Genomic DNA, 16,196 nt, shown 5'->3' with positions numbered 1-16,196 from the left:
TGCACCTAAACAAATTTGGAATAGAGTTCCTTACAGGGCATTTTCCTAGTGCTGTTGGGAGAATATAAACTATCTCAGCAGAGGCATAGGATCCCGGAGAGAATATTAGACAGGAATATCAGGGAGTAATATAGTAATACAAGGAGTTTGAAAAGATTAGAAAGGGAAAAAGAGGGTGGTGTGCTACCTTTGGTTATGGACAGCAATGGACAAAGAATATTGCTTAGAGCATTCAAGCTTGGAATTAATTTGGCTAAAGCTATGGAACAAATAAGGTATAATTACATTGCTTGATGCAATATATTAATGACCCAATAACAAGAAAATTACAGAGGGATGCAAACATCATAGTGTAGTTGTACTGGGGAAATTTAATTACTCAAACATAGACTAAGATACTGATAGTTTAGCGTACAATGAGCAACAAGCAATTTTAGTTTGTATTCAAGGATATGGATAAGCTCTTGGCATTTAAGTTTGATAAGGCAACATGTCTGGATGAGATGCATATGAAAATATTTAAGGAAATGAGACTGAAAATTGCAGAGGCACCAATAATCATCTTTCAATCTTCACAGTAGTCTGGAGAGGTGCTGAAGGACTGGTGAATTGCAAACATTATGCCATTGTTCAAAAAAAGCTTATAGGAATAAGCATAGCCATTACAGAGCAGTCAGTAGCAAGAACTTGAAACAATGTTTGGAATTCAATTACTAGTTACTTGAAAAATACAGTTATTGTGGAGAGCCATATTGGATTTATGAAGAAAAAATCATGTCAGATTTGCTGGTGTTTTTTGAAGAGCATGGTGCTGTAAAAACACAGCAGGTCAGACAACATCCAAGGAGCAGGAGAGTCTATGTTTCAGACATAAGCCCTTCATCAAGAATTGGGCATCTGCCCGAAACATCGGCTCCTCTGCTCCTTGGATGCCGCGGTGCTTTTCCAGCGCCACACTTTTTGACTCATACAAAGTATTTGCTGAGTTTATATTTCCCAAATAATAAGAACTGGCTTGAAAAGATTCTCGTAGGCTCCTCAAGTAACGACACCACAGCAGTAGAAGCTTGGAAATAGAACTTTATAACTGTAGTAATTTACAATTAGTCCTGTAGTTAATCTTTATTATAGAAAAAAAATAGACATACCAAAATCCTCGAATAAGGATTCTACAAAGCTTGTCCCATTCCGACAATCTGACGTGTTCATATACATATAATTAGTTTCAGAAACTGTGGAAAGAGAAATGGTAAACTTTAATTATGACAGTGTCAGAAATTAAGTGATCATACCCTGAAACTTCAACTTCTACACATCTGTTAGTTGATCAACTTTGACAAGTAGTAATCTGAACAGAAAATGCTGTGTAGTATCCCAAGCTAAACCATTCCATGTAATACACTGCCATCGTCCAATGTTTATTTTCTAGGAACTCCCACTTAGCTATGCCTGGTTAGGGAGAAGGTCATTTCATATTAAAGCATCTTACAAAAAAATCTACTACAACTCTGACACAGTCTTCAGGCAAAAACAGAGAACTCACATTCCTGGCATGTCCTGGGACTCCCCTCACAATCACAGAGTGGGACAGACCATAAACACTAGGCTCAGTATTTCTTTTAAATGTTTAAGGGCTATGGCTATTTAGGTGATGGGAGTACACCAGTGATCTGCCATGGAAAACCAAAAGTCACAGGACCCAGTATGTGCTGTATAAAAAGAGAGCAAACAGGGCACAGAAGGCTGTTCCAATATTCCAGGGTGGTGAGAAGCTGGTTCCAAAGGTGGCTTGAGACAGCTGAAGAGGGATCCAGCAGTTTTGAAAACTGTGACCAGGAAAATAAATCACTGAACATTGTTCCCAGGAGTGAGAAAGGGAGATAATGAGAAGGATCCAGAAGTTCTAAAAGTAATCAAAAGACAACAAAAGAAATCACAAAAGGTGAGCAGAGCTAGAAGTAAAGGAGAAATCTCCTGATCTTATTGAATGACTGACATAGGAACCAAGGAAGAAGTACCAGGCAATGAATTGGTGCCTGTAAGCATGGCTGTGTGCACACCACAGGGACCTGGAGTTTAGCGAAGGAGTAGGTATTAGAAAATCATCCAGATGATGAAATTGAATCTCTAGAAGGTGAGCAAGTGTGCAGGCTCTCCATGTCAAAGTGACATCATGAAGCAAAATCTTGGGTGGTGAGTGAAATCCTTGTGAAGAAAGATCTGAATGTCAACAAGACTTTCATGACTCATTGTGTACTGACTCTGGGTAAGTTGCTAACAAATCTATGGATATCTTATTTCACCACTTGTAAACTATTTCTGATTTCATGCTCATATTGGAGTGTAATAGAGATATTGAGAGGTATTTTACCTTTTGACTTGGTGTAGTAGTGATTATGTTTGGTTCAAAGCCCATTGATTCTCTAGCTTTACTCTATTAATAAAGGATTTGGGATTTTCAAACTTCATCTATTTTAAACAGACATGATGTGAAGGTGCTGGTGTTGGACGGAGGTGGACAACATCAGAAGTCACACAATACTGTTATAGGCCAACAAGTTTATTTGAAATCACAAGCTTTCAGTGGTGAAGTTTAGCAGGTGAAGTTGGTTATCACCTGATGAAGAAACAGTACTCCAAAAGCTTATGATTTCAATTAAACCTATTGGAGTTTAACCTGGTGTCGTGTGATGTTTGAGCTATTTTAAATAGGATAGTTAATAAGATAGCCCTAACCAGACTTCAAGAAATTGGTCTAAGATCATAACACACATAAATCAATCTCAAATTTCTGATGAAAACAATTAAAACTGGTGGAACAGCTGGATGGGAAAGGGTTAAAACACTTCAAGTTCATGTAAACTTTGGTGTAAATTTGACCTGAATTCACAGCTTCTCTTAATTTGTACCCACCTAATCTCAGTTCAGGGGAGTTTTCTTTCCTAGTAACTAATATCCCTTTAATATTCTTACGTAGTTTCATCCAACTTCCCATCAGAATTCCAAAAGAATCACACTCCCAATACACTGGTATTTGACATCAGGTTCCGTTTAATTTTAAGTTACTAAAATGGAAACAGGTATCACTGTTTTATTCTCATTGAAAAAGAAAATATGTTTCATATACTCTTCCAGTTAGCATCTGGTCATAGAGTTCTACAGCACTGAAACAGGCCCGTTTGTTCAAATCTTCCATGCCAACCAGATATCCTAAATTAATCTAGTCCCATTTGCCAGCATTTGACCCATAGCCTTCTAAATCCTTTCTATTCATATACCCATCCAGCTGCCTTTTAAATGTTGTAAGTATACCAGCCTCTACCACTTTTTCTGGCAGCTCATTCCATACATGCACCACCCTCTGCACGAAAAGGTTGTTTCTGTGCATGAAAATCTATCATCAGTCATTATCTTATTACATCTGGTAATCAACAATTGCTGACATTTCATATTTATTTCTCCCCAAATGTATTTAGTGTTGTAAGTAGTAAAATTAAGGATAAATTACCATAATCTTATAAGGTCATGGGGCTGCTCTGTCATTAGAGAGAGATGACTAGTGATGGTTTAACCTGAATCTGGATTAGTGGTGCTGCAAAAGCATAGCAGTTCAGGTAGCATCTGAGGAGCAGTAAAATCGATGTTTTGGGCAAAAGCCCTTCATCAGGAATACAGGCAGAGTGCCTGAAGGGTGGAGAGATAAATGAGAGGAGGGTGGGGGTGGGGAGAAAGTAGCATAGAGTACAATAGGTGAGTGGGGGTGGGGGAGGAGGGTGGGGGAAGGTAGCAAAGAGTACAATGGGTGGATGGGGGTGGAATGAAGGTGATAGGTCAGAGAGGAGGGTGGAGTGGATAGCTGGAAAAGAAGATAGGCAGGTAGGACAAGTCATGGGGACAGTGCTGAGCTGGAAGTTTGGAACTGGGGTGAGGTGGGAGAAGGGGAAATGAGGAAACTGTTGAAGTCCACATTGATGCCCTGGGGTTAAAGTGTTCCGAGGCAGAAGATAAGGCGTTCTTCCTCCAGGCGTCGGGTGGTGAGGGAGCGGCAGTGAAGGAGGCCCATGACCTCCATGCCCTCGGCAGAGTGGGAGGGGGGAGTTGAAATGTTGGTCCACAGGGCGGTGTGGTTGACTGGTGCGCGTGTCCCAGAGATGTTCCCTAAAGCGTTCTGCTAGGAGACGTCCAGTCTCCCCAATGTAGACGAGACTGCATCGGGAGCAACGGATACAATAAATGATATTGGTGGATGTGCAGGTAAAACTTTGATGGATGTGGAAGGCTCCTTTAGGGCCTTGGATGGAGGTGAGGGAGGAGATGGGGGTGCAGGTTTTGCAATTCCTGCAGTGGCAGGGGAAGGTGCCAGGATGGGAGGGTGGGTTGTTAGGGGGCGTGGACCTGACCAGGTAGTCACGGAAGGAACGGTCTTTGCGGAAGGCAGAAAGGGGTGGACAGGGAAATATATCCCTGGTGGTGGAAATGTTGGCGGATAATTTGGTTTATGCAAAGATTGGTAGGGTGGAAAGTGAGCACCAGGGGTGTTCTGTCCTTGTTACGGTTGGAGGGGTGGGGTCTGAGGGCGGAGGTCGAGATGTGGACGAGATGCGTTGGAGGGCATCTTTAACTACGTGGGAAGGGAAATTGCGGTCTCTAAAGAAGGAGGCCATCTGGTGTGTTCTGTGGTGGAACTGGTCCTCCTGGGAGCAGATATGGTGGAGGAGGAATTGGGAATACGGATGGCATTTTTGCAGGAGGTATGGTGGGAAGTGGTCTAATCCAGGTAGCTGTGGGAGTTGGTGGGTTTGTAAAAAATGTCGGTCGTCATTAATGGAGATGGAGAGGTCCAGGAAGGGGAGGGAGGTGTCAGAGATGGTCCAGGTATATTTAAGGTCAGGGTGGAATGTGTTGGTGAAGTTGATGAATTGCTCAACCTCCTCACGGGAGCATGAGGTGGTGCCAATGCAGTCATCAATGTAGCGGAGGAAGAGGTGGGGAGTGGTGCTGGTGTAATTACGGAAGATGGACTGTTCTACGTAGCCAACAAAGAGACAGGCATAGCTGGGGCCCATACGGGTGCCCATGGCTACCCCTTTGGTCTGGAGGAAGTGGAAGGATTCGAAGGAGAAATTGTTAAGGGCGAGGACCAGTTCGGCCAAACGAATGAGAGTGTTGGTGGAAGGGTACTGTTGGGGACATCGGAAGAGGAAGAAATGGAGGGCTTGGAGGCTCTGGTCATGGCGGATGGAGGTGTAGAGGGATTGGATATCCATGGTGAAGATGAGGTGTTGAGGGCCGGAGAAACGGAAGTCTTGGAGGAGGTGGAGGGCATGGGTGGTGTTTCGAATGTATGTCGTGAGTTCCTGGACTAGGGGGGATAGGACAGTGTCGAGGTAGGAAGAAATTAGTTCAGTGGGGCAGGAGCATGCTGAGACAATTGGTTGGCCAGGGTGGTCAGGCTTGTGGATCTTGGGAAGGAGGTAGAACCGGGCAGTGCGGGGTTCCTGGACTACGAGGTTGGAAGCTGTGGGTGGGAGATCTCCTGAGGTGATGAGGTTCTGTATGGTCTGGGAGATGATGGTTTGGTGATGCAGGGTGGGGTCATGGTCGAGGGGGTGGTAGGAGGAGGTATCCTCGAGTTGGCGTCTGGCTTCAGCGGTGTAGAGGTCAGTGCGCCAGACTACCACTGCGCCCTCTTTATCCACTGGCTTGATGGTGAGGTCAAGATTGGAGCAGCAGGAGTGGAGGGCTGCGCGTTGTGAGGGTGAGAGGTTGGAGTGGGGGAGGGGGGCAGACAGGTTGAGACGATTAATGTCCTGGCGGAGTTGGTCAAGGGCGGGTAATAGGCCAGCATGGGGTGTCTAGGTGGATGGAGTGTGTTGGAGGCGGGGGAAGGGGTCCTTGGAAGGTGAGCGGGAGTCCTGATTGTGAAAGTAAGCTCGGAGGTGGCTGAACCTGAAGGTCACCATGCCTCAGGCAAGGGGAGAGGTTGAGAAGGAGCGTCCTTCCTGGTAACCTTAACTAGTGCTATAGGATAATCATACTTCAATCACTGGGCTAAATTTTCAATCAATTTTCAATTGACCTTGAAGAAAGATTTAGCAATCTTTGTGGCGCAGGTTTCCATTTTCCAAATGTCACTTCATTTCTCGTGTCAAATCAAGGGGATGTAATCAGGCAGAATAAGCAACTAATCACAATTAAATATTCCAACAGCTAAAAGAACTTTAAAAAACACACACAATGAAAGTTTCTAATTTTAATTTTAAGGTTTACAGATAACAAAATAAATATTTGGGACATACCTGTGGGATTAAATTAGAAGATAAAAAATGTTCATGTTATGAAAAAGTAATATTTTTTAAATTAATGGAATTTCTTATCACAATAAAAGAAATTAACATTCAGCAAATATTAAATGACACTTTCAGAACAAGTAAGGGTGTTTAGCAGTAATCGTGAACTTTGTACGTCATTAAAATAAGATGCAACCTTTTAATTGATTATTATAGCAAAACTAAAGAATATAAATGTGGGCTATTGTCAATTGTGGATTTCCAACTGATTGCAGATTAAAGGATGGGGAAATTCTGGAAGGGGAATCTCAAAAGTGCGTCCTTTTGAGAAGAAAAGCATCACTGGTAACAACTTCTGGTTTTCTGCGTTTAACTGCACATGTTCAGGTTCAGAGAAAAGTGTTGGTTTCAGAGGAATATCAACAGAACACAAAGCTTGCTATCATTAAAGTCTGTGTCTTTAAAACATAAGTTCTGAGATAACATTTATTTCGTGAAATATTTCAATTATTCTTTTTCAAAGACTTTATTCGTTCCAGGTAATACTCACCCAAGGCAATTACCCACAACTATCACCACCCACTTCACATTCAATAACAAAACCTATAAACAAGTCAACGGAACATCCATAGGATCACCAATATCAGGTCTTATCGTGGTAATGCAGAGACTTGAACAAGTTGCCCTCCCATCTATCCAACCTAAACTGTGGGTCTGCGACGTGGATGACACCTTTGTCATCACAAAATGGAACAAATTAGAGAAAACATACAACACCGTCAATAATATCCTGACAGGCTTAAAATTCACAAAGGAGGAGGAGAACAACAACAGACTCCTATTCCTAGAAGTGACAGTTGAACATACAGTTAACGGAGAGGTTCAAACCAGTGGCAACAGAAAAACAACAAACACAGATCAAATACTTAACTTCAGAAGCAATCATCCCAGCACAAACAGAGCTGCATCAAGACATTATTTCAACAAATTACATCACACTGCAGCACCCAAGAACTACAAACAGCAGAAGAAAAATAATCTATAACAACATTTTCAAGAAAAACAAGTACCCACAATCTTCCGATTCCTCAGAAACAAACCCAAACAAGTAGACACAACACAACCAAAAACTATAGTCACATTACCTTACATCAAAGGCATATCAGAAATGACTTCCAGACTACTCAGACCCCTTGGCATCATGGTAGCCCTCAAATCTACCAACACAGAAACAGCAGCTAATGAATATAAAGGATCTATTAGATAGTACCAGCAAAACTAACATTGTTTACAAAACACCATGCTAGAACTGTAAAAAACACTACATCCGACAAACAAGCAGGACACTTGCCACTAGGATACACGAACACCAATTAGCTACCAAAAGACATGACCCACTATCACTAGTTTCCAAACATACAGACAAGAGAAGGACACCACTTTGACTGGGACAATACACACATCCTAGGACAGGCGAAAGAAAGACATGCATGAGAATTCTTAGAGGCATGGCATTCTAACCAGAACTTCATTAATAAACACATCAACTTAGATCTCATCTATCTTCCCTTGAAAGAAAGAACTGGAAATGACATCACCCACCTTAAGAAATCAAGACCTATAAAGAGAGAGGCGGGACATACCACCAGCACTTCACCGGAGACTCTCACTAATGATGTTACTTAGTCATGGTGACGAAATAACCGAGAACAAACCTTCCAGCTCAGCGAGCTAACTTACATAATTATTATCAACCTGAGCTACAAATCTTCTCAAAAATCACTATCACATAACATTACACAGCTCAAAAGATGCTTTGAAAACACAAATTACATTGAAAAGATAAACTGCAAACCTAGAAATGCAATATTACATTTTAAGTGGGCATATTGTACGAATTACTGAGCTGCCAAATAAGTATGATTGAATTCCACATGCTGACACAGATTATTGTAAACCCATCTGAGTGATTAGGGTTTTGTAAATGAAACAGTCACTGAAATTTTTCTGACATAAGTTAAACGTGGTTGACATAAATCTCACTTCAGGAGTTAGCTGAAATTCACAATAGTCCTGAGCAGCACGACATTGTCAAATCGCTGCAGAACTTCAGAGCTGTAAAACCATTTGGCTCATTGTATCTGGAAATTGTTGAGAGAGAACAAAACTGCTTTAATCTCATCTAGGAACTGAAGCAAACACTTGCTCTTTTCACATATCGTCACATGATAAAGGGTAAAACTGATAATTCTCTTTTATCATATGGATCCATGCAAAGCCCCATACTATAGAACTGTTGAGCGAACTTATCACCAGATGGCTACAAGTTATAAGCATTCTCAATCTATAGCTGAAAATTAGACAGCAATGTGATATCCGCTCCAATGGCAAAGTGGAATTTCAATTACTCTCATTACAGGAGATGACACCACTTTAAAGAGAATGTGTATGAAAATACTCATAAGAGAAACAATCACCTGAAGAGGTGAAATCTATAGGGTTAAGAATCAAAAGTGGGGTGTGGGGGTGGAGGGTGAGATTACACTGGGTAGCTTTTCATTAACAGCATGAGGTCATTAGGCCAAATGGCCTCTTTCTGGGTTGTGGAAGTTTTATGATTCTATGAAACCCAACTAACAATCTAACTGGTGAGCGATACCAGTGAAGAGAATAGAACACATTTTATTTCAAGCATTAACTGTGAAAAGTTTCCAATCTAAGATTGTATAAAGCATATGTATAAATGTACAACAAAGCTGCCTCTATTATGTCACAATAGCAACCCCTATTCTGCCAACAACATGCTTCAGCCCTAACCTGGTGCTCTTGTGACAGTGATAGCATTCCTACCTCTGGGTCAGGAGGCCCATGTTTAAATCCCACCTGCTCCAGAGATGTGTGTCATAATATATTTTGAAGATATTATATCTAAAAATAATTCAAAAATATCTAGAAGAGCACCGTTATGGTCAGGTGTGTCATTTGTTTTGTATTTTAAAAGTGAATGAGCTTGACTATTAATTCAAACTTAGGGACAAGTTGTAATGTCAGATCAAGCCCTTTGGGATTCAGAGATTTTCATTTTGGGAGCTAACTCCTTTAAGACACATCTCATGTTGGTCACTATGCAGTGGCAGTGACGGTTATGGTGACAAAATCTAGATTATTGTGCATTCCACCCAGTTGAGGGAGAAATGGGATTATGAGTGTACAACTAAATTAAGGAAACAATTTGCAAACAAAACTTAATACTTCATAAACTAAGACATAATCCCAACTAGAGAACTCTGATTTAATGTAGGGAGTAAAGCAGTTTGCTGATGTCACTGACCGGATGGTGGCTGAAGTCTCTGCAACATGCTGCTCACTGTCACCGTCTTCTCTCGGGTCGTGGCACTCAGGTACTCATGGTCCAATAACTTAAGTAAGAGACTCAGTTCTGGGATCAGCTGCTCCACCACTAAAGGATGAAAAGCATGTTCCTTAATAATCCCATAACACAAATTGTATTTTCCAGTATAAACCACAACAGGAACTTGTGCAAAGCCTCAAAACATTTGAAAATGATGAAGATATTGATCTAGTGGGTCAGAAACATAGGGAAATGGGAGTGGAATAAAAAGGTTTGGATGGACAGCTACACATGGAGTTGAGGAGAAATGTTATCAAAACAAGTCATGAAGGTGGAAAGGTAGACAAAATTCAGTTAAATAACTCCAAAGATAAGCTGATGGTATTTGTGAAGGGAAGGGATAGGATGAAGGGGTGAGGAGAAGAATATCAGTGTTAGGTTATCAGACAAGGGATACAGAGGTGGAGAAAATCAACAGAAGAACATGTGCAGTGCTGACATTATGATTTTTTGACATATTTGTAACTTACCCATCCAGGAAAAAAATACAAAAAACACATTGCAGCAAACTGTTTTAATATTATACTAATTTATATTTTGTATGATACTCTTAATTCAAAACCTCAAATTGTTTCTATAGGCACATCATTTGTGACAAACCAGTAACCATGAGTACTTTGTCTTAGGTTGTTGTTTTCAGAAAACAACCTCAAATTTGAAAGAACAGACTCAAACATCTTGAAAAATAATGGCAAAGTGAACTTGATGGTAAAATTTAGAATAGAATAGAATAGAATCCATACAGTGTGGAAGCAGGGCATTCAGCCCATTGAGTCCACACTGACCCTTTGAGGGTGGAATTGAACCCAGGTCCCTGGTGTTGTAGGGCAGCACTGCTAACCACTGAGCCATCGTGGCACCTGTTTTAATTCTTCCATGTGATGGAATGAGGATTTTCAGGATTTTGTCCCAGAGAATATGTAGTAAGGAGATACATTTTCAAAGCAGACTCATGTGTAGCTTGAAGGGGAACTTCAGATGGTCATGTTTCCTCGCTAATATAGGATATATAGATAGAAACTTGTTAGTTGGCACAACTAGTACATGCCAGTGTTTATGATCCACTTAGTTTTCTCCCATCTTTCCTCATCTAGATCGGTCACTGTGTTTCTCTATTCCCTCCTCTTCCTTTATTTGTATAGATTCTCCTTTAAATCCATCAATACTATCCACTTCAACTATTCCCTCTAGTAGCAAATTTTCCTGTCTCACTACTCATTGGATAAAGAATCTTCTTCTGCATCCTATATTTAATTTCTTGATATCCATCTTAAGTTGATGGCCTCTAGTCATGCTGTTCCCCACAAAAGGAAACATTCTCTCAATATGTCACACTTGATTATATGTTGCTTGAGGTCAAGACCAAAGGCTCCCATCTCACGCCTATAATTCATTTTCTTCTCCATGAAGTGAAGTGATCCTGACGAAACTCAACTGGGCATTGATATTAGTGTCTATCTGACCCGTGACAGTAACATTAAATAGGATTTTTCCTTTTCTTTGTGAACAGGATACTGGAAACGATTGCCAGTTTTTCAGGTAGATGCCAGTGTTGGAGATTGGAACATGGAAAATATCAAGCCTATCCTGTCATTCAATATGATCATGCCTAGATATATTCAAGAGCCTGGTTAGATGCATGACTGGTTCAGTACGATAGCAGGCACATGCATTTTGATGTATATACTGACTGCAGCCATTCCTTGATATTGTTCCTCAGTAAGAAGCTAAATTGAAAAGTCTGTTACTAATTTGATATTCAGCTGATGAAGGATAGAATATAGAAACATAGGACTTAGGATCAGCAATATGTCATTTGGCCCTTTGAGTCCACTCTACTATTTAATAGTGTGACGGCTATTGTAGTTGTTTTCTCAGGTCCACTATTCTGACTGCACCCATAACTCTTGATTCCCTTCTCTTTCATAAGAGTATCAACTCAGCCTTGGATAAATTTAAAGATCCAGCCTCTACCACCTTTTGGGGAAAAGAACTGGAACATAATCTTTACATGTTTACATTTCAGTTTAAACAATGCTTTATTATTAAAATTCTCATCTTTATTTTAAAATTCATCCTTGTCCTTGTTCCTTCGTGTCACCGTATTCCCCTCCAGCCCCACAACACTCCCAAGATGTACATGGTTGTCTAATGCTGCCCTCTATTTTAATTGTTCTGCTATTACTGACCTTACCTTCAGCTACCTAAGCCTCAAGCTCCCTTTCTACCTCACTTTTCTCCTTTAAGGCATTTCTTAAAATCTATCTTTCTGACCAAAGTCATGGCCATATGTCCTAACATTTCCTTATGTGGCTCAGTGTCATATTTAATTTTATAATACACCTGTGAAGCAGCTTAGAATATTTTATCATAGTGTGGAGGTGCCAATGTTGGACTGGGATGGACAAAGTTAAAAATCACACAACACCATGTTATAGTCCAACAGATTTATTTGAAAGTACAAGCTGTCGGAGTGCTGCTCCTGCATCAGGTAGTTAGTGGGGCAGGATCATAGGACACAGAATTTATAGCAAAAGGTCAAAGTGTCATACAACTGATGCAATGTATGGAACAAACCTAGATTGCTGTTCAGTCTTTAACCACTTAGAATGTGGATGCAGGTTTCGGTTGATTAATATGTAAATCTCAGCTAATTTAAAGTATTATCAGTACCTAAAAAAAAAGGTGACATCTCAGCTCAGACAATGCATTAAAGATGTGAGTTTAGAGTCTGTCTGTATCCAACCTGGATTCAAACTAATTCTATTTCTTAAGTAGGAATTTATAAAATGTCACATTGACCGACTGAACTGGTCTGAATCCAGGTTGGGATACAGACTCCAACGTTATACCTTTAATGTATTGTCTGACCTGAGATGTTACCTTTTTTTTAATACTGATAAAACCTTAAGTTATCTCGGGGCTGAGACTTGAAAGAAATTCTGGGATTTACCTATTAATCAATCAAAACCTGCTTCCCTATTCTAAGTGATTAAAGACTTAACAGCAATCTAGGTTTGTTCAACACATCACATCAGTTTTATGACACTTTGATCTTTTACTATAACTCCTGTGTCGAGAATGTGGTGGTGGAAAAGCAGAGCAGGTCAGATAGCATCCGAGGAGCAGGAAAATCAATGTTTCGGGCATAAGCCCTTTCATGATGACGGGCTTATGCCTGAAACATCAATTCTCCTGCTCTTCAGATGCTGCCTGACCGGCTGCACTTTTCCAGCATCACACTCTCAACTCTGATCTCCAGCACCTGCAGTCCTCACTTTCTACTATAAATTCTGCGTCTTATGGTCTTGCCCGACCGACGAAGGAGCAGCACTGCAAAAGCTTGTACTTTCAAATAAACCTGTTGGATTATAACCTGGTGTTGTATGATTTTTATTTTATCCTACAAAATACACTACATAAATATAAATTGTTGTTGTATGACAATACTTCTGTAGAGATTTAGGTTATAATTAGACACTTTCAAATCCCTAAACCGCAGTCTTCATCTGCAAATATATAGATCAGCAGGCTTAAATCTCTCCACCTTAACACAATCACTCAATTAAACACTTCTGGCTAAAGATAGTTGTAAACATTTTAGTGTTATCTTTGTGCTCATTTGATGGCCTTTTCCACCATTACTTCATTCTCCACCACAATTCATAAATGGATGACAGTTTTGATGCAGTCCACTTATTGTGGGGTCACTTAACTCTACCTACATTTAATGTCCACTAGCAAACTTTACCGAAGACCAGTGAGAAAACTTGTTTACATCAATGAATTAGTTCAGTGATAAAATACCATTTTTTTCCTCTTATGGGTAATTTAAAATGTCCAACATATCCACTGCATGATTCAATTTATTGTTTTTAAGGAATCTGGTTAAAAGTGGTCATCAATATCATCTAGGTTTTGCTAGTCAGCAAATGCTTCAGCAAAATTATTACTACAGCTTTAAACACATCCACACAACTTTCAACCTCCACAAGGTTGGTTCTCCTTGCCCTCCTCCCCTCGGCCTCTTGGCTTTATCGTACCTCACAGCTAGATCAGAGTCCAAAGCAAACTGAAGATAAGTAGCACAAACAATCAGCAGGGGCTATTTTCTATGTCAATAAATAACATTGAACACTTTCTGTGGGAGCAAACTGCTTTTAAGTGCAATTTTCTCAGAACTGGGAAAACATAAGAACACTAAATTTCACAAAGGTGAGTCAAAAAGTAAACTCATTAACACTATTGTCATTGAACTTATCACTAATTTACCAACATTTTAAACTCCAAGCCTCCATAATAAATTCCTGGAGTATATCAATAATTGAAATCACATAAAAGGGCTAAATACAATAATAGGGTTGACATCAGGTATCTTGGTACTTAGCTGGTGTTAAAATAGCCTGTGCTATAATAATAAATTTAAGGGCACGGTGACAGCGCATTTCAGAGGCCAGGCCATACTTCAGAATGCCTTAAGATCCACTGATTCCACCAGCTAGCGTTCAAGGTAATTAACTTAAAACAAAACATACAACCCTTTTCAAAGGGTTTAGGATAGTACCTCACACAACATCGGACCTGCTTGCATATACCAACCGCAAAAAGCTTGCATCAGGATCTTAACAATAACAATTTCAGCATTCTGCTCTAATTATGTTCAAATATACCAAAAGTGGAATATGCTGCCCTCAAGTTAGGCAGCATGAAGACTGGAAGGGCTTTTAATTGGATAAGGTGTTGGCATACCTAAACCCAGCAGCAATGCCACCTCTGCCGGAATTAAGACCTGGGTGGAAAGATCCAGAAGTGATCAAAGACAATTAATGTTTGATGGATAAACTTGACATTGGACAAAGGGCTGATAGCTGGGAGTGGTCCCTCTGCCTTTGCTTTTGACTCCCTTCCCCTTCCCATGGCCCCCAACTAGAATACACCACCCCCTACCATATTACTTTTGTCTTGGGTTCTCTGTGATCTGGGGAATTTGGTTGGGGGGGGGGGGGGCAGTGGGGGGAGGGATGTTGTGTGTTCCTCCATCTATAGCCACGATCGTCTACATGGTACTACTGACACAAAAGAGCAGCCAACTTCTGACTGGCTGGCAGCTCTTGCTGGGGCAGGATCTCTGACTGGAGACAAGGAATTGCTGGTAGCTTCACCAATGATTCATTGGTAAGTGGTTTGATAAGCCTTTCCAAAAAGTAGCAACGCAGGTCATTAGCTCTCCAAATCACCTAATGAGACTCCAGACCTCTCAACAAGATTTGACCCTAAGTCGTGACCAATGAAACACAGTTTCTTAATAGCTCCAATTTTTATAATGTAAATGATCAAAAAGCTAAATAACATTCTGTCTCCTGTTACTGCACACATTAACTAGCTTTCTGTTAAGGGCAAAAGTAAGGACTGCAGATGCTGGAGATCAGAGTTTAGAGTGGTGCTGGAAAAGCACAACAGCATCCAAGGAGCAGTAAAATCGACATTTCGGGCAAAAGCCCTTCATCAGGCATCCCTGCTAAATGCTAAACCTGTACAAGTTAATGCATGATGTGCAAGTTAAATTTCTTCTCCATTTTAGCCACTTGAATCTCCTTATTTACAAGTCTGTAGGAAGATGGGGGCAAGACATTTTACATATTTCATCAAATTAGTGATACAAATGCACAAATTAAGCCATTAGCCACTATAGTGAGTGAGAATTCAAGGGACGTACCTGTTGACAACCAGTGGAGAATTCCAAGTACACCAATTAAAAGTGAAATAAATTGAACTAAATTTTAAAGGTCAGGACCAAGTGCAGGCAGGATTCAAATTTTCTGATCCCTGAAGTTGCCCTCAGGATAGATGCCTTTGGGTCAGTTTGCAATTTCCATAGGGCTGGTGACAGGGTGGGGTCATTCACTGGGGAGAGAACAGCAGACTGCTTACCACCAAATAAGGGTCTCTTAAGCTTCTCAAGGATCTAATTAAAGGGTATGTTCAGTGCAGAATGAAATTTTCAACCTTCACGTTGGCATACCTGAATGTATGGTACATGTTACACATAGCTGTTGCATTTGTTGCCGGGTCAATTAAAGGTTTGTTCTCTACCTATTTTCCTTGAAGACCTACCTACAAGAAGTGCAAGCACTGGGTTTTCCTCTATGAGCCCTTCTGAATGACTGACACTGTTGGCCCTCCAAAGGTTAACTCCTCTGAAAGTTCACTTTAGCAGGGCACTAACAAACAGTACCTTTACCATTGGCACCAAGGCGGCACCCCCACCCCCCACCACTACACCAACCACACACTAGTATTTTAGTGCCTTTCACTGAGTGCTGGGTTCACCTTTTGGTCAATTAAAAATGAGCATCCACGTAATGATGCTTTGAGACCCAGAATATATCCAGGTATTGGGCTCCTAATCCCACACTGAAAATCGCCCCTTCAATGATTTAATTTTTTCCGTAAAGAGTGTTTGGGTGAGGATACATATTTTTCAGAAGCGTGTT

At 40.7% G+C, this 16,196-nt stretch overlaps 1 protein-coding gene across 4 annotated transcripts in view; it reads right to left on the bottom strand.

Annotated features, from left to right (window-relative positions):
• Window positions 1-16,196, bottom strand: part of afap1l1a (actin filament associated protein 1-like 1a) — a 212,973-nt gene that overhangs the window by 91,515 nt on the left and 105,262 nt on the right. For 3 of the 4 annotated variants that reach the window (XM_072590975.1, XM_072590974.1, XM_072590973.1), the window contains exons 2-3: window positions 9,622-9,750; window positions 1,149-1,232 (exon numbers count right to left, since the gene is read on the bottom strand). In XM_072590975.1, the coding sequence (XP_072447076.1) occupies window positions 1,149-1,232; window positions 9,622-9,750 (213 nt within the window). The remainder of the gene's footprint in view (window positions 1-1,148; window positions 1,233-9,621; window positions 9,751-16,196) is intronic. The other variant, XM_072590976.1, reaches the window with a different exon arrangement.

The sequence above is a fragment of the Chiloscyllium punctatum genome, chromosome 20 (genome assembly GCF_047496795.1).
Source record: "Chiloscyllium punctatum isolate Juve2018m chromosome 20, sChiPun1.3, whole genome shotgun sequence".
NCBI lineage: Eukaryota > Metazoa > Chordata > Chondrichthyes > Orectolobiformes > Hemiscylliidae > Chiloscyllium > Chiloscyllium punctatum.
The sequence above is the reverse complement of the archived record's forward strand: the minus strand, read 5'-3'. Positions and strand labels throughout refer to the sequence as shown.